At 47.4% G+C, this 24376-nt stretch overlaps 1 protein-coding gene across 2 annotated transcripts; it reads right to left on the bottom strand.

Annotated features, from left to right (window-relative positions):
• Positions 1 to 223: 223 nt before the first annotated feature.
• On the bottom strand, positions 224 to 20220 carry SLC30A2 (solute carrier family 30 member 2). Of its 2 annotated transcripts, XM_043995287.1 has the most exons (8): positions 19969 to 20220; positions 18484 to 18704; positions 17733 to 17879; positions 16249 to 16402; positions 12264 to 12444; positions 4541 to 4646; positions 2030 to 2164; positions 224 to 1644 (listed from the first exon to the last, which is right to left on the bottom strand). In XM_043995287.1, the coding sequence occupies exons 1-8, from the start codon at positions 20016 to 20018 to the stop codon at positions 1499 to 1501; spliced, it is 1140 nt and encodes a 379-aa protein (XP_043851222.1). In that variant the 5' UTR covers positions 20019 to 20220; the 3' UTR covers positions 224 to 1498. The 2 variants fall into 2 exon arrangements, with proteins under 2 accessions (XP_043851222.1, XP_043851223.1); XM_043995288.1 differs by lacking the exon at positions 17733 to 17879.
• Positions 20221 to 24376: the final 4156 nt, after the last annotated feature.

The following is a 24376-nucleotide window of genomic DNA, read 5'->3' as shown; positions in this document are numbered from 1 at the left end:
AAAGAGGGAAGTATGAAGAAAGGGAGGAAGGAGGAAAAACCCAACTGTCTTCCCTTCTCAGAAGTGCCCTCTCCTCCCCACTCCAAAGAAGTGCCAGGAAGTGGCCTCTTTTTTTTTTTTTTTTTTAGTGAAGCAATGAGGGTTAAGTGACTTGCCCAGGATCACACAGCTAGTAAGTGTTAAGTGTCTGAGGCCAGATTTGAATTCAGGTCCTCTTGAATCCAGGGCCGGTGCTTTATCCACTGTGCCACCTAGCTGCCCAGGAAGTGGCCTCTTAATGGAGTCCCAGCTCTGCCCTTGGACAGGGCACACAGCTGACTCTGAAGTCAGAAGACCTGGGTTCAAAATCTGCCTCTGATGCTTGCTGCTTGTGTGGCTCTGGGCAAGTCATTTCTCTGGCCCCTAGTTTCCTCACCTGTAAAATGGGTCTAGACTAGATGGCCTCTGAGGTGCCTTCTAGCTCTAGGTCTCAGAACCCACATATACCAGGTAACTTTGAGAATGCCACCTCCTAGCTCTGGGTCCTGTCAATTGGAAGGTCAGATGACCTGGTCTCTGATATGGTCTCCAGATTGAAAATGCTAATTCAATGAAAGGGCCTATAGCTGGGGAAACTGAGGCTACTTCTTGAGATGCCCTAAGAGGCACAGAAATCCGAAAGTTCTGACCTGGTGCTCCCAGTCTGGGCCTCGGCATCTACCCCTCCAGGCTCCTCTAAGCCCATCCTTCCCTATTAGGTCTTTCTTAAATATAATTTGTCTTTTGACAGTGAGGAAAAACAAACAGGATTGTGGGAATGTGCCAGGACAGAAAGTTATAAGATACCCCCTGGAGCCAGCAACAAGAAGGTGGGAGAGGCTGGGGGCAAGTCCCTTCCCTCTTTCCCCATCTCAGCCTCAGTACCAGCCCTTAGGGCCAAGTTCAAAGTTAAACCGTTGGTAGTAGAGCCTCAACTCTAATTCTAGGAACAGCCTAATTCTCCCTCTTTTCCCAGGAGAGGTACCTCCAAGCCAGCCTGGGGGAACAGTCTTAGGAAAAGGGTCATCAGCATGTGTAATGGGGCAGGTATCTTCCTTCACCTTGCCCTATCTGACCACATAAAGAGCCTGGAGCATCATTCAGGGGAAGAAAGAAGTCATCATATATTATAAATTATCCAGAGTCCTATCCGGGTACTTACAGTGGGCCAGGGGGAGCCAACCAGGAGTGCTGTTGGCAGAGGGGGTCCTGAGTGAGGGGCTGGCTCAGCTCATCTCAGCTCAGGCAATAAATCCAGTACGGTCCAAGGGCCCCCACAAAAGGGTGAGGGTCCAGGACGTGCCTGAATTTACATATAAAAAAGGAACATGGGAATAGGCTGAGTCCTGGGGAGAGGCCCTGGGGGTCTGAGAAACACACAAACTACCTTGCTCTCTTCTCCCCCACCCCCAGTCCCACACACTTCACTGAGATTCCAGGTGGCTCTGGGAGAGACAGCAGCTCAGGAGAGGGAGGAGGCTCAGTCGGAGGGACCTTGGCATTCCTGACAGTCTCTCATGTCCTCGGAATAATCCTCTATCTGGATGGTGGTGGTATGGAAATGGAACATCCCCTGGAGCCGGGTTCTGGCCTCTTTCAGCACAGCTTGGGCATCTGCCTCCTGGGCTGGGGAGGCATGGAAGGGTGGAGGGAAGGTGGGTCATTTTCTCTCCTTCAGCAGCGGAGCGAGGTGCTCTTGTCTGAACTCCCCCCAACTACGCCCCCTTGTGGCCACGTCCATGAGGCCCTAACCCCATCCCTGATCGCAGTCTGGCCCCTGACTCCAATGCTGGCTCCTGCCATTGTTTTCATCCTGGTACCAGGCATAGGTTTCCAGGCCTCTTCTGGGGGCCTTCTCTGGCCCTGGTTGCCAGCCTCTGGCCCCGCCCCCATCTCCAGGACTATCGCCAGTTGGATCCCAAACTCTGTCCCAACCATCACTGCCACCCCCATCTTCCCCAAGCCTGAGTCATGGCACGAACAGCCCTGGCCTGGCTAGGAGGCTTCTCACCAATGGCGATGTGGACAGAGAGCACCGGCTGGGCTGGGGTCAGAGCCCAGATATGCAGGCTGTGCAGGCCCTCCACGCCTTCCACGGAAAGCAGCAGGTCTCGGACAGCGGTGAAATCCACCCCCTTGGGGGTTGCTGAGGATGATGGGGGGAAAGGGGAGGAGACTTATTCCTCTGGCACCCCAACCCCTACCAGCCTCCTGGAAAGGGGTTCCCAACCCCAGGGAGGAGGACCTGGCAGGTCTGAGAATTCATCCTTCCCACCTAGCTCTCTGGTCAAAGTTGAGAGAGTCTATGTCTGTGTGACAAGGACGGAGATTCCAGTGGTTACAGTATAATAGCCCTGGGAGCAGAGCTCAAGACTGCTTCTGGACCGGATCTCACATACAGCTAGAAGAGCACTTGGAGACCACTGAGGCTAAATCCCTCTCCCCATCTTAAATATGTAGAATCTAGGTGCAAATATAGCATCAGGCCTGGAATCAGGAAGACCTGAGTTTAAATCCAGCCTCAGACACTTACTAGCTGTGTGACCCTGGGCAAGTCACTTCACCCTCTTTGCCTCAGTTTCCTCGTCCATAAAATGAACTTGGGGGGGGCAGCTAGGTGGTGCAGTGGATAAAGCACCAGCCTTGGATTCAGGAGGATCTGAGTTCAAATCCAGCCTCAGATACTTGACACTAGCTGTGTGACCCTGGGCAAGTCACTTCACCTTTGCCTCAGTTTCCTCATCTATCAAGTGGAGATGCAAATGGCTAACCACTCCAGTATCTTACCAAGAAAACCCCAAATTGAGTCATGAAGAGACAGACATGACTGAAAACAACTGAACTGATTTGCTTAAAGTAACACATCAAGTCAAGATAGTCCTTTCTGTTATTTTTCACTGCTTGTCAATTAACTTTGTTCAAACAAAATTGCTTCGGGGCAGCTAGGTGGCACAGTGGATAGAGCACTAGCCCTGGAGTCAAGAGTACCTGAATTCAAATCTGGCCTCAGACACTTAACACTTTCTAGCTGTGTGACCCTGGGCAAATCTCTTAACCCCAATTGCCTCACTAAAAACAAAAACAAAAACAAAAAAACTAAAAAGAAACAAATCCAGCCTCAGACACTTGATACTTACTAGCTGTGTGACCCTGGGCAAGTCACTTAACCCCAAATGCCTCACTAAAAAAAACAAAAAACAAAACAAAACAAACAAAATTGCTTTACAGGCAATCCATTCCCATCTCTGGGAAAGCAGCTTGATGTCTGGGACCCAATGGTAAGGAGTGTGTGTGGGTGGTATGTCACCTGTAACTTAAACAAGTGTTTTTTGTTTGTTTGTTTTTTCAGGGCAATGAGGGTTAAGTGACTTGCCCAGGGTCACATAGCTAGTAAATGTCAAGTGTCTGAGGCCAGATTTGAACTCAGGTCCTCCTGAATCCAGAGCCGGTGCTTTATCCACTGCTCCACCTAGCTGCCCCCTTCACCTGTAACATAGTGGGGAGGGCGCTGGGCATTGAGAGAGCCCCAGCTTCTGTTCCTTGATTTTGCCTGTGACTTGCTGTGTGGTCTGTTTGCCCATCTGAAAGTGAAACCCTCTTCTTGGGGGAAGGTAGAGACAAGGGAAGTCCTGGGGAGCATTTCTGAAGCTAACCTGACAAGTGGCCCCACCCTGCCAATAGTTTAGAGTAGGGGAGGAAGTCTTCTATTGGCAGGGAAGAAAACAGCACAATGGGGGCGGGGGGCAGAAGGGAAAGATATTTCTAGTTCCAGGAATTGCCCTTGCTGGCTGGTGCTTGACAGAGCTGGGGTGGGGCTTGGGGCTTGGGGCTTGGAGCTTGGGGCTTAGGAAAAGGACAGAGTCAGGGCCTTCCAGGTGAGCCCAGCCAAGGCCCAACCCCTCCTTACCCCTCAAGCCCAGCTCACAAAAAAATAGGAAGCTCTGACACCCACTGGCCCTTAGCTGAGAACCCTTTCTTTCTGGGTGAATGTGAACAGGGGGAAGAACTCACAGAACACGATATCAGAGCTGGGAGGAACCTTGTGGATGGCAAAGTTCTATCTTCTCAAATATAGATAAGGCAGCTGAAGCCCATACCAAAGTCACACACCCCAAGTCGCACAGTGAATTTGTGGCAAAGCTGAGCCTCCATATGGTAGCCAAGTGGCTCAGTGGATAGAGTGCTGGGCCCAGAGTTGGGAAGACCTGAATTCAAATCCTACCTCAGACACTCATTAGTTGTGTGACCCTGGGCGAGTCACTTAATCTCTGTTTGCCTTAATTCACTGGAGAAGGCAATGGCAAACCGTTCCAGTATCTTTGCCAAGAAAATCCCATGGGCAGTATTGGTCTGCCATGGTCTACAAGATCAGAACAACAAGAAATCTCCTTAAATAATGGCAGGCATCAGGGGATGTCTGCACTGCCAGCCAGGGGCACCCCATGGGAAAGGACTCTTGCTCAAAGCCTGTGAGTTGTGACTCAAGGGGCCCCACTCTTGGGGGGAGGGTAAAGGAGGTTACCTTCCATCAGAACGAGAACCACATCCCTCAAGATGGTTAGAGTAGTGATCAGCACTAAGATGGAGAAGAGGAAGGTGCAGATGGGGTCCACGTACTTGTACTCAGGCTGGTTGGGAGAAAAAAAGACAATGGATTTAGAAGGGCCTTCAGTGGCTGTCCAGCCCAACCTCCTCACTTTACAGATGGGGAAACTGAGGCCTGGGGAAGAGGAGGGACTTGTCCACAGTCACACAGAGAATACTGAAGATCACATTGGAACCCAGTTCTCCTGACTCTTGATCCAGCACCTAACCGTTAGGCAGTAGCTGAGTCTAGCAAAGGGTTCACCCTCAACTAGCCTCGTAAATAAATTCTTCGTCCACCAGCCCCAATTCCTTCAGTCCATAAGCCAGCCCTCCCTGCCACTGAGGGGCCACTTTGAACTGGGGCACCTTCCCAACTGCCTCACCCAGGTCCTGGCTCACTATGGCCAGGTGAGTGACTGACCACCTCTGGCCTGGAGAAGAAAGGGCTCAGGGCCCGCTTTTGCCCTCCTATCCCCACCTGTTTCCAAGCATTTGAAAGGATGTCACCTGGAAGAGAAAGGAGCTGAGTTCTGCCTCCCTCCCCTTGGGGGGTTGAACTGGGAATAAGAATAATACTCCGACAGTTTTGTTTTGTTTTTTTTTAGTGAGGCAATTGGGGTTAAGTGACTTGCCCAGGGTCACACAGCTAGTAAGTGTTAAGTGTCTGAGGCCGGATTTAAACTCAGGTACTCCTGACTCCAGGGCCGGTGCTGTATCCACTGCGCCACCTAGCTGCCCCCTGACAGTTTTATAGCACGTTAAGGCTATCAAAGTACGTTTTATAGAGACAAGCCTAGGAAGCAGGCCCTGTGAGGAGAAAGAGCTGGCTGGAGGCAGCACTAATCTATGTCGAGATCCAGGCTTCCAGGTGGCTCATAATGGATGAGAAACTAAGTCTGTAGTCAGGAAGTTGTGTATTCAGAGCAAGTCTCAGACACTAACTAGGCAAGTCATTTAACCTTTACCTGTTTCAGTTTGCTCATTGGTAAAATGGGGATACTAGTGTGACCTCAGGCGCATCACTTAACCATTACCTGCCTCAGTTTCCTCTTCTATAAAGTGGGGATACTAGCTGTGTGACCTTGGGCAAGTCACTTAATTTTTGTCTCCCTCGGTTTCTTCATCTGTAAAATGGAGAGACTAGTTGTGTGACCTTGGGCAAATCACTTAATCTTTACCTGCCTCAGTCTCCTCCCCCATAAAATGGGGATAACAACAGTACCTGCCTCCTAGGGTTGTTGTTAAGATCAAATAAGATAGAATTCATGAAACAAGTGGCACACAGTAGTTGCTTAATACATGCTTATTTCTTTCCTTCTTTCCTTTGAAGGTTTGCTCTCAGGTAGGGGTCAGATTCTTTTGAGGAGGCAGCCTAAGGTGGTAGTAGACTCCAAATCTGGTGTAAGGGCTCCAGACTTATAGTCAGACACCCGACATGGTGTCACTCAGTCAACAAGCATTTATTATTTATTTATTTATTTATTTATTTTTGCGGGGCAATGAGGGTTAAGTGACTTGCCAAAGGTCACACAGCTAGTAAGTGTCAAATGTCTGAGGCTGGAATTGAACTCTGGTCTTCCTGAATCCAGGGCCAGTGCTCTATCCACTGCGACACCTAGCTGCCCCAACAAGAATTTATTAAGTGCCTACTTTGTGCCCTGCACTGGGCTAAATGATGGGGATACAAAAAAAGAACAAAATGAGTCCCTGCCCTCAAGGAGGTTATAGTCTATTGGAGAGAAAACATGGACACATATAGGTATAAATACAAGTTATATACAAAGTAGATACAGAGTTACCTCAGAGCTGGAGGGTCAGCCTTTTTTGAGGGTGTCATGGACCCTTTGAATTCCTCTAAGTCAAAATAAAATCCATAGAATTCCAAAGGAAAACAACTATACTGAAGTACAGCTATCCAAATTAAAAGAAAAAAAAGTTCACGGACACCATTAGGACACGTGCAAGTGGGTGAGACCCGGAAAGTTAAGTCAAGTAAACAAGCATTTATTACCAGCTTATTATGCGCCAGCCATTGTGCAAGCACCAGGAAGAGACAAAAGACAGTTCCTACCCCCCAGAAGCTCACAGTCCAGCAGGGGAGACAACGTGCAAATAACTCTGCACAAAACAAGCTACAGATGGGCAATTGGAGATGACTGAGCTAGGGAAGTTACTAGCAGTAGGACGGATTGGCAAAGGTTGTTTGCAGAAGGAGGGATTTTAGCTGGGACTTGCAGGAACAGGGAAGCCAGGAGGTAGAGATGAAGATGAAGAGAATTTCAGGGGGGCAGCTAGGTGGCACAGTGCATAAAGCATCAGCCCTGGATTCAGGAGGAGCTGAGTTCAAATCCTACCTCAGACACTTGATACTTACTAGCTGTGTGACCCTGGGCAAGTCGCTTAACCCTCATTGCCCCACAAACAAAACAAAACAGATAAAAAAAAAGAGAGAGAATTTCAGGCACGGAGGACAGCTAGTACAGAGAGATAGAGGCAGGATATGAGGCATCATCTGCAAGGTACCGTGACTGGGTCACTGTGGCTAGATGTTAAAGATAGGACTAAGGCGTGAGGAGGTTAAAAAGGTAGGATAGTCGGGTAACAAAGAACTTTAAAGGCCAGACAGGATTTTTATTTCTGATACTAGAGGTAACAGGAATCCATTGGCGTTTACTGTGGGAGTGGAGAGTTGGACTGACATGGTCAGATCTATACTTGAGGAAAATCATTTTGGTAGCACTGTGGGGAATGGGCTGGAGCAGGGAAAGACTGGGGGTTGGGAGACCAATGGCGAGGCTATTTCAGTAGTCCATGTGGAAGGAGATAAGGGTACAGTAGAGTGCCTGGCCTAGAGTCAGGAAGACTCATCTTCCTGAGTTTAAATCTGGCCACAGTTACTAGCTGTGTAACCCTGGACAAGTCACTCAACCCTTTTTGCCTCAGTTTCCTGCTCCACTATCTTTGCCAAGAAAACCCCAAATGAGGTCACAAAGAGTCAGATATGATTGGAAATGACTAAACAACAACTACAATAGCCCTACCTCCCAGAGTTGTGAGGATCAAATGAGATAATACTGTCTTTTTTTTTTAATCAAATGAGATAATAATTGTAAAGTGCTTAGCACAGTACCTGGCACATAGCACTCTATAAATGTTCATTATTATTATTATTGTTTTTGTTTGTTTGTTTGTTTTGGTGAGGCAATTGGGGTTAAGTGACTTGCCCAGGGTCACACAGCTAGTAAGTGTTAAGTGTCTGAGGCCAGATTTGAACTCAGGTACTCCTGAATCCAGGGCCAGGGCTCTATCCACTACGCCACCTAGCTGCCCCCTGTTATTGTTATTATTAGTCTGCAGGGTGGTAGCAGTGGGAGTTCAGAGTAGGGGACTTATCTAAGAGATGCTAAGGAAGTCGAAATGTCAAGTTTTGGCAACTGATTAGATGTGTGGGTTGACTGAGAAGGAATGGTCATGGAACTAGATAACTCCTGGCTGGAGGGTGGGAAGATTGACAGAGAGATAAAGAATTCTATTCTACTGGGTATAAAATGCCCTTGGGGCATTTAGGGATGAAAGATCCAGGAATCATTTACATAAGATATGATTATTGAACCCTAGGGCTGATAGATCACCAAGAGTATGTAGAGAGAAAAAGTGTGGTGGTGGGCGGGGTTTCTAGGAAAGAGCTCTGGAGAATTTCCACATTTAATGGGTAGAACAGAGAGAACGATCCAGTGGTCAGACAGAAGAACCCAGAGTCAAAGAATGTGGCTTCAAACAATGGTTTTTTCTACTTCTTAGCTATGTGACCATGGACAAGGGGAAGGAGGAAGGAAGAGCATAAGCATTTATCTAGCACCTACTATGTACCAGCCATTATACGAAGTGCTTTTATTTATTTATTTTTAATTTTTGCGGGGCAATGAGGATTAAGTGACTTGCTGAGGGTCACACAGCTAGTAAGTGTCAAGTGTCTGAGGCTGGATTTGAACTCAGGTCCTCCTGAATCCAGGGCCGGTGCTTCATCCACTGCGCCACCTAGTTGCCCCTGTTTGTTTTTTAAAGCACTTTGTAGGGGGCAGCTGGGTATCGCAGTGGATGAAGCACCGGCCCTGGATTCAGGAGGACCTGAGTTCAAATCCAGCTTCAGACACTTGACACTTACTAGCTGTGTGACCCTGGGCAAGTCACTTAACCCTCACTGCCCTGTAAAAAAAAAGAAAAAGAATAAAAACAAACAAACAAACAAATTTAATCAAGTTATTTAATTTCTCTGGGTCTCAGTTTCTTCATCTACAAAATCAGGGCATTGGATCAGATGGTACCTGAGGCCCTTTCAGCTCTAAACCTATGTTCTTATTAGGGTAAGGACATTAAAATTCAGAGAAATCAAGTGAATTGTCCATAGTTACAAGCTAATAACTGTCTAAAGTAGAATTTGAACTGAAGTCTTCTGGTCAAGCTACCTTTTGAACCTAGGTCTCCTGACCCCAGGACCAGCATTCTTTCCACAACAGCACGATGCCACCCAGGGGAGCTAGGTGGGGTCAGGGATGCTCTAGGGCACAAATTTCAGCTTCTGTTAATGGGGAAACTTTCTATCAATTCAAACTGCCCACAAAGGGAAGGGCCTGCCTGAGGAAATATTCCCCATCACTGGAAGAAGGGGCTGGGTAATCACTTGTCCATTATATTAGAAAGGGGAGTCCTGCTGTGGTGTAGATTGGCCTAGCTGATCTCTGAGGTCCCTCTCAAGTCTGAGGTCCCACAGTTCTATGAGGAGCCCATTCCCAATTTTGATTCCCAAACACTGGCCCTTCTCACTGAATCCGCAAATAAATAAACAAATGAGTAAATGAATGAATGAATAAGTAGACATAGTCAGTATTGGTCAGGCCAGGGCCAGAGTGAATGAGTACAAGCTCTGGAACAGCAATCTTGCACACATAATAAAAGAGATATGGAGCCATTCACACCTTTTTCTGCTCTGGGACACATCTATAGGAATATCTGAAGAATCCATGACTTCACTGGTATCAGGGAATACTGGTTGGCAGGACTCAAACCCAGGCTCCCTCATTCCTAACTCGGGGCTCTTTCCCCTCCCCCACACTGTTCATGAACATTTCAATGCCAAATATGCCTTTGTTTCTTTGAGATCACTTCCTCAGAGTATGTATGTTCCCCTAGAAGGCAGTGTGGTGGAAGAAACAAGAATACTAGGATTAGTCAGTTAGTCTTAGGTTCAAATCTCATCTTTGACATTTGTTTTAGCTATGTGACCCTGGACAAGTCATGCCACCTTCCACACGAAGCCTTCCTGATCCCATACAGCCATGAGGCCCTACCCACTCCCCTGCCCCCCATTAATTTGTTATATATACACACATGTGTACATATATAATATATATTGCATATGCTTCCATATATATTTGTTACATACATGTGTATATATGCTTACATATGTTGTCCCTCTCTGATAGAATGTAAGCTTCTTGAGGGCAGGGAAGGTTTTGTTTTTGTCTTTCTATCACCAGCACCTCAGACAGTGCCTGGCACTCAGCAGACTTTTTTTTTTTTTTTTGGTGAGGCAATTGGGGTTAAGTGACTTGCCCAGAGTCACACAGCTAGTAAGTGTTAAGTGTCTGAGGCTGGATTTGAACTCTGGTACTCCTGACTCCAGGGCCGGTGCTCTATCCACTGCACCACCTAGCTGTCCCACTCAGCAGACTTTAAAACTGCTTGTTGAACCAACTTGATTATTATTTTTCAAGCACTTTCCTAGGACTTATTTATAGGGTCAGAGATGGCATGTGAACTGCAGACCTACCTACTATACCACACTGCCACCATTTGGGGCCACAGACTCTGAGGAAATGACTTTGACGGGGGAAAAAGGTAGTTGGCACAGAAATGTCAGTAAAGATTGAAGAAAAGGGAAAGACCTTGGGATTAAGAGTTAGGAAACCAGAATTCAAATCCTGGCTCTACTATTTACTAGTATTATGACCTTGGGGTGGCCACTTCTGGCCTCTCTGGGTCCTGCTTTCTTCAGTTCACCTCAACAAATGCTTGCTTCTTACTATATGTAAGACTGTGCTGAGCACTGGGGAAACAGTCCTTTCCTTCAATGTGATTATCTTCTGCTGGATAATAGAGAATATGACCTAGTCACAGGTAAATACAATAAAAGGTAGAGATTCATGGGATAAAGAAGAGATCTAAAGTTCTCAGCTAGGTAGCACAGTGGATGGAGAGTATCAGGCCTGGAGTCAGGAAGACTTCATCTTCCAGAGTTCAAAATGGTTCTCAGATACTTCCCAGCTGTGTGACCCTGGTCAAGTCACTTAACACCATTTGCCTCAGTTTCCTTATCTGTAAAATGAGCTAGAGAAGGAAAAAAGCAAACCACTCTGATATCTTTGTCAAGAAAACCTTAAATGGGGTCTTGAAGAGTGGGACATTACTAAAAATGACTCAAAAACAAAAAAATGCTCTTGGAAAACAAATGGAGGGAAATTATTAATAGTGATTGCCAATTTATAGAGTACTTTAAAGTTTGCAAAGCACTTTAAAAACATCATCTAAGGGGGCATCTAGGTGGTGCTGTGGATAAAGCACCAGCCCTGATTTCAGGAGGACCTGAGTTCAAATCCAGCCTTAGACACTTCACACTAGTTGTGTGACCCTGGGCAAGTCACTTAACCCTCATTGTCCCACAAAACAAACAAAGAAACAAACAAAAACACATCATCTAAGACTCACCACAACCTTGTGAGATTATTTAATGTTGGTATTATGCCCATTTTACAAATGAGGAAACTGAGGCTCAAAAAGGTTAGGTGACTTGCCCAGGGTCACACAGCTAATAATTATCCAAGACAAGATTGGAATCCAAGTTTTACTCTGTCTAAGTCTGCCACTCTGTTCATTATGCTACAATGAGAAACAGAGGAGGCTTCACAGATGAGCTTTTAACTGAGCTAAGCCTTAAAGGAAGATTGGAATTCTGCAAGACAGAGATAATGAAATCTTCTGAAGCTCTGCAAACTTAGTGTCAACGCATTAAAAAAAATGTTTTTTGGTGAGGCCATTGGGGTTGAGTGACTTGCCCAGGGTCACACAGCTAGCAAGTGTCAAGTGTCTGAGGCTGGGTTTGAACTCAGATCCTCCTGAATCCAGGGCCTGAGTTCAAATCTGGCCTCAGACACTTGACACTAGCTGTGTGACCCTGGGCAAGTCACTTAACCCTCATTACCCCACAAAAAAAAAGAAAAAAAAGTCAGTGGCCTCCCTCAGGGCAGGGTCTTAGCTCCTAAGTTTCTGGAGCTGAGAAAAGGCATTGTACTGGGAGACCCACTACCCACCAGGTCTTCTGGAAGCCTTACTCCTGAAGAAAGGCAAATCTTCCAAGGCTTTTCCCTGCCCACTATCTATTTCACTTGGTCTGGCCTACCCACATCCCTAAGAGGAAGATAGGGAAGTATTGTTGTCTTCATTTTACAGAAGAGGAAACTACCCAGAAAGCCTAAAAGGAACTTGGTTAAGCTCACAGCTAGTTAAGTGGTAGATGGATTTCAGGGAAGCTTGGGCCCACATCTTTTAGCTGGAGCTCAGACAAGGCATCGGTTCCTATGCTGAGCTAATAATCCCCTTACCTTATAGTAGAGGATGTAGGCGGCCACTAGGACACCCAGGCTCTGAAGCAGATCCCCAACCACATGGATAAAGGCTGCTCGGACACTGGGGTTCTGCTCCTCCTGCTTTGAACTGCTCCCATGATTGTGTCCATGGCTGTGCCCATGGCCATGGCCAGACTGGTGAAGAGTGAACCCCATTCTAGGAAAGAAAAGAGAGCATCAGGCAGAGGTCTGGGCACCAGTGTTAGTCTCTCTATCTTCAGAATTGTCTTGTGATCCCCTAAATGCTTTTCATTTGTCTGTCCACTTATTTATTTTATTCATCCATTTATTTATTTGTCTGTCTGTCTATTTATTTATTCATTCATTCATTTATTTTCTTGGTTGAGTATGGTTTTTTTTAATTAATTTTTTTTTTTGTGGGGCAGTGAGGGTTAAGTGACTTGCCCAGGGTCACACAGCTAGTAAGTGTCAAGTGTCTGAGGCCGGATTTGAACTCAGGTCCTCCTGAATCTAGGGCCAGTGCTTTATCCACTGCACCACCTAGCTGCCCCCTGTGACCCCTTAAATTCTGCAGGAACCTCTGGGAAAGGTAGGATGGGAACTTTAGGGGGTCCTGGCTCGAAGCCCAATGAAGTGACCATCCTCAGCGCAGCCTGTATCAAACTAGATCTGGAGAGCCAATTAATTCAATAGGTTGGTAGCAACAAAGAAGGCACCAAGCTCACTGCCCCCACAATCCCTTGCTCTCCCACCAGGAATTTCACTTTCAGGGAATCCTAGAATCAAAGAATTCTAGAATTTGACCAGTACAAATAAAATAGGAAAAGGTAGATGTTATGGGGCAGAGGAAAGATGGTCATGTTTGCTCAGTCATTAGAACTGTGAACTGATTTAATCATCCCAGAAAACAATTTGAAATTACACAAGGAGAGTTGCTGAATTGTTCATATTCTTTGACCCAGAATACCCTTTCCTGGGACTGGATTCCATCCCCTTCCACCCCCAAGGAAGTAATGACCAGGAGAAGCATCATTTGGGATAACAAAAACCTACAAACAAAATATGGTTCTAGCAGTTGGGGAACAGCTGGAACAAATTGTGGTGGATGAGGATTATGGGGAATATAATCACACTATAAAGAAGGAGGAATATGAGGAATTCAGAAAAACATAGGAAGACTTGTATGAAGTGATGTCAAGGGAAGAAAGAGCCAGAAGACCAGGATATACAATGGCTCCAACAATGTCAATAAAGACAGCTTTGAAACACAGCTGAACTCAGGGCAGCTACAAAGAGCAATGTTGGCACAATATCATTAAAGTTAGACACATAACTTCCTTTCTGTTAACAAGCAGTAAACCATAAAAGTGAAAAGTGACATATACTAGCAGTTGCAATCAGGATGTACTGCTTAACTCTTCAGAGGGAATGTGCTCTACTGGGGGGTGTGAGGAGAGTGTGGTCTTTGGATACTGGTTAGGAAATAGCAAAATGTATCCAGTTTAAAAAGAATAGAGAAAGAGAGAGAGGGGAAGGGGGGAGGAAAGGAAGAGAAAAGGAAGGGGAGAGGGGAGAAGGGCTCAAGGAGAAAGGAGAAGGGGGAAAGAAGAGGGGAGAGAGGGAAGAGAATAGAGGGGGTTGGAAATGGAGAGGAAGAGAGACAGCAACAGAGGGAGAGACATCGAGAGACAGAGTCAGGGACAGTCAGAGAGAATCAGACCCTGTTTCAGGGCAGGGACTGTTTTTTCTCTTTGTGGATGCTTAATCAACATTGAATTGTTGAATCATAGTTTTCATAGAATCAATCGTAAAACCTTAGAGCGGGAATAATAATAAATAGCTAGCATTTATTTAGAGCTTTAAGATCTGCAAAGGGCAGTTAGGTGGCTCAGTGGATAAAGCATTGGCCCTGGATTCAGGAGGACCTGAGTTCAAATCCAGCCTCAGACACGCGATACTAGCTGTATGACTCTGGGCAAGTCACTTAACCCTCGTTGCCCTGAAAAAAAAAAAAGATCTGCAAAGAACTTTCCATAGATTATCTCATTCCAACCTCATAACCACCCTGAGAGCTGGCTGCTATTATGATCTCCATTGACTTACCCAAGGTCACACAGCTGAGTAAGTGTCCGAAGCAGGATTTGAACTCAGTTTCCCTAACTCTAAGTCCAGCCCTCTCTCCCCATGATCATCCAGCTGGAAGAGGCCTTAGAAAACCACCCAGACCAATCTATTCATTTTATGGAGGAGGAAACTGAGGCAACACTGGGGGAAATTATTTGAGCAAGGTCACAATTGAGTTAGTGGCAGAACTGCATCTGGAACCCAAATCTCCTGAGTCTCAGTCTCTGTTTCTTTCTGCTTCCTTCCATGAGGGCAAGGGTCATTCCTTATGGAAGAAGTGCTTTCTCCCTCAGCACAGCAGATATTGATTAATGTTTGTTGAATGAATGAATGCATGAATGAGACTAGTTTTATATAACCCAGCTCAGATCAAGTAAGATATATGTAAAGAGCTTTGTAAACCTTAAAGCTCTATATAAATGTGAACTATTATTATTATTAATATTTGGGATTAGATTTTGGGGGGGCGGGGCAATGAGGGTTAAGTGACTTGCCCAGGATCACACAGCTAGTAAGTGTTAAGTATCTGAGGCCGGATTTGAACTCAGGTCCTCCTGAATCCAGGGTCAGTGCTCTATCCATTGGGTTACACAGCTATTAAGTGTCAAGTCTCAAGTGTATGAGACCGGATTTGAACTCAGGTCCTCCTGACTTCAGGGCTGGTGCTCTATCTACTGTGCCACCTGTCCGGGATTAGTTTTAAGAAAAAATCAATTCTTGCCCCATAGCCTAAAAAACAGACTAGACCTCTAAATGGAAGGAGCCTCAAAGGCCACCTAACCCAACCACCTCGTTTTACAATTGAGGCAACTACAAGTAAGGCTCTTGGAAGTGGAATGATATGCCCAAAGTCTGGTTGTTCGTCCTTCATTATCAAAGAGGACCATGACATTGGGAAGTGATGTCATGACTTGCAATGAATTGCATTTAACTGAGAGAGGGCTGTGTAAAGTCACTAGCCTCATTTTCTCCTCTAGAGAGAGGTCCACTGGCGAGATATACATCAGGGCGACTGGAGATGTCCCCGGATGTTTGAGGCAATCAGGGTTAAGTGAATTGCCCAGGGTCATATACCTAGTGTCAAGTGTCTGAGGCTGGATTTGAAGTCAGGTCCTCTTGACTCCAGGGCTAGTGCTGTATCCACTGCACCACCTAGTTGCCCTTTCCCAACGTCACACAGGTAGAAGTGGCAGAGGTGGGGTTGGAAGTCCAGTCTTCTGCCTTCAGAGCCAGGACTTTTTCTGTGATAACATCCCATCACCCCAGATAGGATGCTCTCCTACCCCAGAGTCGGCTAAGACCACTAGCTATCTGGTTTCATGTCAAGTGTTCAGGGATAGCCCTTTGGGAAAGGGCTGCTGGCTAGAAGTATGGAGTGGAGCTAGAGAAGGCAAGTCCTACCTGAAATGTATTCTCTGCACTTTAACAAAGGGTGCACTTACAGGCAGGTAGGTGGCACAATAGATGGCCCTGGAGTCAGGAGGACCAGAGTTCAAATCCAGCCTCAGACACTTGATACTTATTAGCTGTGTGACCCCGGGCAAGTCACTTAACCCCAATTCCTTCACCACCACCCCCAAAATTAAAAAAGGTAGACTTCTCCAGTGTCCCCAGGCCCCCATGAACTGGGGTCTATGAGAAAGGAACTAGATGCAGAAGGTAAGGAGGTGAGAGTCAGTCCAGGATGGAAAGTCCAGAGTTCACGAATAAGGCCAGGTCTATTTTTCTAGAAAGCTCCAGCCCACATAAAGTGGGAGGAATTTGTCAGTTTAACATGTGATCAACTTTCTCCCAGGGAAGCAAGTAATGGTGACTGATTGAGAAATCTCGCGGGGGTGGGGGGTTGTTGTTGTGGAGTGGCACACCCCAGACTTACATGATATTCACTGCCACAGCACAGCCTGAAGTGATCAGCATAGCCCCACCTTCAATCTCATAGTCTCCAGAGACCAGACGCTGCACAGCCAGGTATACGAGGACCCCAGTCACCACCCAGATGGACAGCACTGACAGCAGTGCTCCCAAGATCTCTGAAAAGCAAAACCCACCCCAAACACTAGCAATCAATTCTTTAATGAACAGACTGTTGGGAGTAAGGAATGGGTTCCTTTAAAACAGAGTGAAGACACTGAACACAGTTTAAAATGGGGCCCATTGGCCGAGATAAGACACCAGAAATGAGCCCTTTTCGCCTTGAACTACTTATGGATGGTACAACAAAAAATATAAAATTGTTAGTATGAAAGCTTTTTTCATTTCTTTCTTTTTTTCTTTTTCTTTTTCTTTTTTTTTTTTTTTTGCAGGGCAATGAGGGTTACGTGACTTGCCCAGGGTCACACAGCTAGTAAGTGCCAAGTGTCTGAGGCTGGATTTGAACTTAGGTCCTCCCGAATGAATCCAAGGCCAGTGCTTTATCCACTGCGCCACCTAGCTGCCTCTAGTGTGAGAGCTAGATGGCACAGTGGTTAAAGCACTGGCCCTGGACTCAGGAGTACCTGAGTTCAAATTCGACCTCAGATACTTGATACTAGCTGTGTGACCCTAGGCAAGTCACTTAACCCCCATTGCCTGCAACCCCCCCCTCCCCCAAAACTTAGAGTACTAAAGGTAAATGCTCATCTTAGATTAGAACACAGAACCTTAAAGTTGAAAGGGACTTCAAAATCTAGACTGTTAGAACACGAATGTAGGGAACAATTAGAACACAGAACGTTGGAGCCAGAGAGTTCTTGGCTATTCTCTTGTCCAACCCGACATCATTTGATAGACGGGGAAACTGATGCTCTGAGTCCCATCCACTGTGAGAGCTGGCGAATGAATGTATCCAATAAGGAAGGGTAGCTAGAGCTGAGGAGGGGCACACAGCTCCCCAAGGGGCCAAATCCAGGACATGTTAAGTCTCTGAGTGACTTCCTTGCCCAGCTTTGAACAGTCTGCTCTGATACTTCCCTTCAAATATGCAGAAACACACAGTTAATTCGAAATTCATTTGGTCTTGTCTGTCACTGTGGGGGGAGTTCATCTTCCTTGTCAGAGGGTAAAGATGAAGTCTGCTATTTGACTCTAGGTCATTCACTACCCCTTACTAGGCCTCAGCTCTCTTTCTCTCTCTCTCTCTCTCTCTTTTTTTTTAAAGGTGACTTCCTCCTTTGACCTTCTCTGTTTCGAGACCTCTCCCAGCTCTGACAGTCCATATTCTAAGGCTCCTTATTCTAACGATACTGTACTATGCCTCTATGATTTCTTCTTCCTCTGGGTCCCATTTCTACCCCCTCCTAGGCACAAAGTTCTGCCCACAGGGAGTGCCTGGGGGGTGGATAGGCTGACCAATGCTAAAGCCCCAACTCAACAGTCCCCCACCTGCTCGATGCCAGCCAAAGTTCATGGTCTTGGTCGCTGGCCGGGAGGACATCCAGAGAGAGAAGAGGCTGATGAGCATGCTGGCAAAGTCGGTGAGCAGGTGGGCTGCATCTGTCATGACCGCCAAGCTGTGGGCCAGGTAACCACCTGCAGGAGTAGGGGTCAAAGGGGAACCTTAGTGGGGACTATTGGGAGTGCCTCCCTTCCCACTACTTGGGAGGGCAGCTTGTTATCTTTCTTGATGTTCCTTTTTTTTTTTTTGTATTTTTTTTTCGGGGCAATGAGGGTTAAGTTAAGTGACTTGCCCATGGTTACACAGCTAGTGCCAAGTGTCTGAGGCCGACTTTGAACTCAGGTCCTCCTGAATCATCTAGGGCGGGTGCTTTATCGACTGCGCCACCTAGCTGCCTCTTTCTTTCTTTCTTTCTTTCTTTCTTTCTTTCTTTCTTTCTTTCTTTCTTTCTTTCTTTCGGGGTTAAGTGACTTGCCCAGGGTCACACAGCTAGTAAGTGTTAAGTGTCTGAGGCAGGATTTGAACTCAGGTACTCCTGACTCCAGGGCTGGTGCTCTATCCACTGTGCCACCTAGCTGCCCCTTCTATCTTTCTTTCCTAGCTGGGTAATGTGGGTCTCCAGTGAAATCCAGTGTAATGGGCTGTCTGCTGGTTAGGGTTATTCTGCCCTCTCCCCACTGCTTTCTGTCCTTAGCACGGATGGCAGAATCTGCCCAGGAAGCCCCCTGTGTTCCTTACCTACAACCTCTCCGATGATGAAGACAAGGCAGATGGTGGCCGCTACATACAACTGTCGCCGGGCCCTCTCCTTCTGATAGTCATAGGGGTCACTGAGGCTCTGCTGGGCATGGCAGTGCTGATTGCTCTGTGAGTCTAGTCCAATGGCCTGCAGGTCTAGACCAGGCTCAGGCAAGGGAATTGGACAGGCCCCATTCTGCCAAGGAGTTCCAGAATATGACCTGGGAAGAGAATAAGGCCCCGTCCCATTCCATCCCCAAGGATGCCTCACCTATGGGGTCACAGTGCTTGGGAGGGATGAATGCATGAGCAATTGTTAGAGTGGTAGGGACTCACGTGGTAAAGCAGAGACAGTCTGTTTTTAAAGGGCTCACATTCCAAGTGGGGTGGGAAGACCATATGTACAAGGGTAGCAGCATGGTGGGGAGGAGAGAAGGTCAGACTCACAAACTAGCAGTGCTGGACAGGACCTTACAGAGAGATCCTCTAGTCCAAAGAAGGAAGTCAAGGCAGAGAGGGGAAGGAACAGAATCCAGGTGTCTGTTATGCTATCACCATTTAGATAATCCTGTGCAACCAAGTCCAATACCCTCCCTTGGGCCTCAGTTTACTCCTTTGTAAAATGAGAGAGAGGTGGGCAGAGGCAGGGGCAGGGGCAGAGGGGCAGAGGCAGATGATCTCTAAAATCTCTTTGGACTTTGACATTCTGTATTGTTTGAGAGTCAGGCCAGGACTGAAATGTACAATTCCGGGATTCTATGATTGTGAGGAAGGCAGGCATAGGGAGAAGAGGACTAACAGGCTTGTTTCCTACTTTGGTCTGGACATAGGGGAGCATGGTGCCCTTCCTCTCCAGAGTCAACAGGGTTCTGCCCCAGGAGACAGAGCACTCAGGGGCTGATGCCGCTGCTGCTCCCCACCTCCACCGGAAAGGGAAAGGGCCCGCCAGTTCAAGTTGTTCTCCCCCAGCCTTCTTCTCCCCCCTCCCCCCCAGACATCTGGTGACTTGAAGGCAGAGCAGACAGAGGCACCGAAGCGAGGAGGCCAGAGTGCATATGGGGGGGGTGGGGCTCCTACCACCTCCCCTTCATCCTTTGGTGGGGGTGGGGGTGATGGGGAGGGTGTAGCATCTACATTCTGTCTCCCTCACTCCCTCTCACCCTTCCTTCTCTCTCTTCTTCACTCTCTCCAACCTCTTCCAGAACCTGCCCCGTACTCTCTTCCCAACCTCCTCTGGACGTTTTGTCACTTTGTCTCTTAGTGAGCGGCCCGCGCCGATCCCACGGGAAAAGCCGGGGGGTGCCTGTGGATGGTGCAGCGCAGACCTCCCCTAACCGTTGACACCCGACACCAGCTGAAAACCCGTGGCTGTAGGTCAGCTGAGGTCCAAGAGGCGGGACGGGGCAGGATGAGATGCAGCAGGAGGAGAGGTGGAGAGAGCGCGTCCTTCCCCCCACCCCGGGCGCGCCTCTGCTCCTGATTTACCGGGCTCCAGGTTTGACGTCCAACAGGTACCGCTTCTCCGTGGGCTCCATGCGCCCTCGGCGCCCCACTCCTGCCCCCTAGAAGTCCCACTCGGGAAGTTCGCCGTGCGCGTGCGTGCCCCTGGCCCCCCCAGGCCGGATCCCGAGTGGGTCAGCGAGTGGGTCAGTGCGAGTAGGACGCTCCTCCTGTCTCAACAGCTGCCTCCCGCGTCTCGCACCCGCTGCGCTTTATCCCCAGCCGGCTACTGCTCGTGAAGCCTCTGCAGCCGGTGCGTCGTGTGCAAAGACCCGCGGGGAGGAGGGGTGTGTGGGGTGGGGTGGGGTGGGGGACGTGAGTTGTAGGGGGACCGGCTGCAAAGAGCGCCTTGACCGCCCTTGGACCGCCGTGTGCACTACTCCAGGGCCAGTACCTGCTGCCCGGGACGCAGCAGGGAGGGGGGAGAAGGCGATAGAGGGGGAAGGGTTATGGGGGTGGGGAAGGGAGCGAGCCTCTCCAGGCTTTACCTAGCTCAGACCAGGCCTCTAAAGAGAGAGGGTTGTCTCAGGTGCCTAGAGGGCAGAGGGCAAGGAAAGCCTCTGGTGGGGGATAAGAGAAGGACTAGGAAGTCCCAGTGTCCCTGGCCTGCAGGGACTCCCTGGGGGAAGGCCTGGGAAAGGAATGGAAAAGTTCTGACCAGAAGCCTTGAGAGAACTGAATGACCGACCCCTGCCAAGTCCAGATCAACGGATGCTCTCCTTCCCCCACTCTAGGTGGGTCCACCAAAAAAGTACATTGAGTTTTTGTTGGTTTTTTTTGGGGGGGAATAGGACTCAGACTGGCAATTCTTCTAAAGACTCGGGCTAGGGGAAGGTGGGGTACCTGAAAATGGGGGTCCATGTTACCCCCATCAGATAAGGGCAGGAGCTGGCTCTCCCTGCTCAGATCAATTGCTCCCACCCCTCCCAAATCATACATAGGAGCTGTCTCTTCTGTCCTCTGCACCTAGCTACATCCACCTCCTGGGATAGAATCTTGTTCCCCAGGGCGCATGAAATACTGGAAGAGTAGGACTGGCTTAGCAGCCTGGGAGTCTGCTTTGGGGGTAGGAGCTCCTTGCTTTTAGTGCCCCATGTGGGAATCTAAGACCGCAGATGTTATCTCCTACCTCTTGGTAAGTTCATCAGGCACAGCACCTAAGGAAGGGACCACATCAGACCCTCCGCTGCAGTCCATGAGTTCTGTGGAAGTGAGCTTATGGGGGAGTTAGGTGGAGGAGAGGCAGGCTGGGGAAAAAACTGCAGGGACGTGCAGAACTGGGAGTGTCGCGACCCAGCTGGGGAGCTCAGCCAGCCTGTCCACAAACACTTGAGGCCAAGCCCTGTGAGTCAAATGCTCTGGAGAGCATGGGAGAGAAAAACTACATACAGTCTTGCTCCTCTGTGAGATTCCAATCCAGCATACTGAGCTACTCCGAAACTCGAGTCTGGCCTATTTTGAGCAAATGTTCCTTAGGAGACGGGACTGGAAGAGGTTAAGGTGCTGACGGACTGGGTGGCTATGGGCCAGGACCCTCCTGCTCAGCTTGGAAAGGACCCCAGGGCCCTGAGCTACCCTGGTATACTTTGGACCTTCAGGAAGCAGCACTAGTATAATTGGCATCTTCCTGTCACCCACCCGTTGAGATTACCAAGAGACAGGTAGGGCCATAGTGGGGAAGGGCTGCAGACCTGTAACCTACCCAGCTAACTGGGGAAGGCAGGGGGAGGTCTCCTATGACCATTTTAATTCTTCTCTTTTCGATTACTTCTCCCCCGACTTTCCCTCTCTCCAGAGATATAATGAGAGGCTAAATGATTCCATGCCATCAGGATTTCTGACTGATATCAGATGATATGTAATTATTTGGAAGATTCCTTTATATCCAATCTATACCTTGCCATGCAATGTGACAGATCTTTAGGAATCAGGAGAAACGTGGGTTCAAATTCTGCCCCATGCACTTACAAAAAGGCAAGCCCCTTAATATCCTCTGATCCTGCTGGGTGGCACAGTGGATAGAGAGTCAGGAAGACCTGAGTTCAAATCCAGTTTGAGAACTAGCTATGTGACCCTGGGGCAAGTCCCTTCACCCTGTTTGCCTCAATTTCCTCTTCTGTAAAATGAGGTGGAGAAGGAAATGGCAAACCACTCCAGTAGCTTTGCCAAGAAAACCCCATATTGAGTCATGAAGAGTCAGACACAACTGAATAACCACAGCAAAAGGAGGATAATGATGCCTGTGGAAACTGGGCATAAGAATCCTTTTCTTTCTTTTTTTTTTTTTAAATGAGAATCCTTTTAAAATTGGCATGGGGTTCTATTTATTCATTCTATTTTGAGGGGCAGAGGTTTGAAACCCTAAAGGAAATATGAACAATTGTCATCTGCATTGACCACAAAGAGGTGGTTTGGTTTAATAAGCTTGCATTTTAAAGACACTTAAATTTGTTGTCCTATACTCATATGGAATGGCTCTTTGGGAGTGGGGAGGAATACTGGGAGAAATTTTTGTGATGTAACGCCCCCTCCCAAAGAGATCAGTAACATCTATTTATTTATTTGGTGAGGCAATTAGGGTTAAGTGACTTGCCCAGGGTCACACAGCTAGTAAGTGTCAAGGGTCTGAGACTAGATTTGAACTCAGGTCCTCCTGAATCCAGGGCCAGTGCTCTATCCACTGTGCCACCTAGCTGCCCCCAGTAACATTATTTAAAAAAAAATAAAATGCTTTAGTCACAATAATTTGGAGGATGGGATAGTGCAAGTATTATTATTCCCATTTAACAGATGAGAAAGCCAAAGCTCAGTTTAATGATTTGTCCATGATCTCACGGCTAGGAAGGAATTTGACCCAGGTCTCCTCCCTTGAAGTCTGGAATAACAGCAGTTAGACCATGCAGGTTAGGTCCCTACAAGTGTGGACAATTCTATCTATAATGACAACATTTCTAGGCCTTCCTTGTTGTGAAGGTCAATGAGAACAGAGATATAATGGAGCTTAAAAGCCTGCAGTGGACCCCAGGAATTGAAGTTGCTCTTAGTCTGATCTCTCCATCTGAGCTGGAGGCTCCTGGAAGAAAAGGTTGTTCAAAAAGGTGGAGCAAACAGTGTTTTTTCAATAGGAAGACCTGGGATCAAGTTCTGCCCTCTGACACTAGTTGTGTGACCCTGACCAAGTCACCTTCCCTCTCTCAGCACCAATTTTCCCATGAGTAAATGGAAATTAAAATAATATCTTTACACTCTCTCCTTCACAGGATTGTTGTAAGGAAAGCACTTTGTCAATCTTAAAGTACTCTAGACATGTGAGCTAGGCTTGAGATTGAGAGCAGGGTCAGTGTCTACATCAGCTTCCTTTGGATCAGGTGCACAATGAATCCATGAAATGGATTTCCTTTAACTGAGGACAGGTGTAACAAGAAAAAAAATGCAGGGCTGGGGATTTACTCTAAGTAAAGTCTGGTGTGCACTCAAGGTCCCTCAGTGTGACAGCTGCATAAAACACTGACATGATAGAAGGAAGGGAAGCTCCTTGGAGGCCCAGTTCTTAGCACATAGTAGGTACATCATACGTGCTTGTTGTTCTCCACTTCCTGTGCATAGTTCTTGTCTTCCCAACCAGACTATAAGCTATTGATCACTAGGGATATAAAGGGGGGTGGCTGCTCTCAGAGAGCAATGGAGGAGACAATGTGTAAATAACTATGTACAAACTCTCCTTTATCACTCTCATTCTTTCTCTCTTGTTTTTTTCATTCTCTCTCATTCTCTCTGTTTCATTCTCTTTCATTTTCTTTTTCTGTTTCATTCTTTCTCTCATTCTCTTTCTTTCTTCCTTTCTTTCTTTTTTTTTTTAGTGAGGCAATTGGGGTTAAGTGACTTGCCTAAGGTCACACAGCTAGTAAGTGTTAAGTGTCTGAGGCCAGATTTGAATTCAGGTCCTCCTGACTCCAGGGTTGGTGCTCTATCCACTGTGCCACCTAAGCTGCCCCTCTCTCTCATTCTCTTTCTCTCTGTTTCTTTCATTCCCTCTTCTCTCATCCCTCCTCTTCTCTCTTTTTCTGTTTCTTTCATTCTCTCTCTTTTTTTCATTCTCTCTATAAACGTACACACACACACAAATAGGGTAAATTGGAGACAATCAAAGACAGAAGGCACTGATTAAGGAGGGCCAGGAAAAGCTTCTTGCAAAAGGTAGGCTTTTAGGTGAGATTTGAAGGAAATCAGGAGGTGGAGCTAAAGAATTCCAGGCATGGAATATGCTCAGATTCAGGAGATTAGGAGGAACAGCAAGGGAGGGCAGTGGCATGGAGTCTTAGAGTATGTGGAGGTGTAAGGTATAAGATGACCAGAAATATAGGAAGGGACCAGGTTATGAAGAGCTTTAAAC

The sequence above is a fragment of the Dromiciops gliroides genome, chromosome 3 (assembly GCF_019393635.1).
Source record: "Dromiciops gliroides isolate mDroGli1 chromosome 3, mDroGli1.pri, whole genome shotgun sequence".
Lineage (NCBI taxonomy): Eukaryota > Metazoa > Chordata > Mammalia > Microbiotheria > Microbiotheriidae > Dromiciops > Dromiciops gliroides.
Note: the sequence above shows the minus strand (reverse complement) of the source record. Positions and strands in the feature narration are given on the sequence as shown.

Bases quoted from the DNA above. Each gene is read 5' to 3' on its own strand.
- SLC30A2 (XM_043995287.1), bottom strand. From the start codon at position 20,018: ATGGAGCCCACGGAGAAGCGGTACCTGTTGGACGTCAAACCTGGAGCC. The intron at 18,705-19,968 runs GTAAATCAGGAG...TTCTCTTCCCAG, and splicing joins GACGTCAAACCTGGAGCCCG to GTCATATTCTGGAACTCCTT. The intron at 12,445-16,248 runs GTAAGTCTGGGG...TTTCTTTCCTAG, and splicing joins GCTGTGGCAGTGAATATCAT to AATGGGGTTCACTCTTCACC.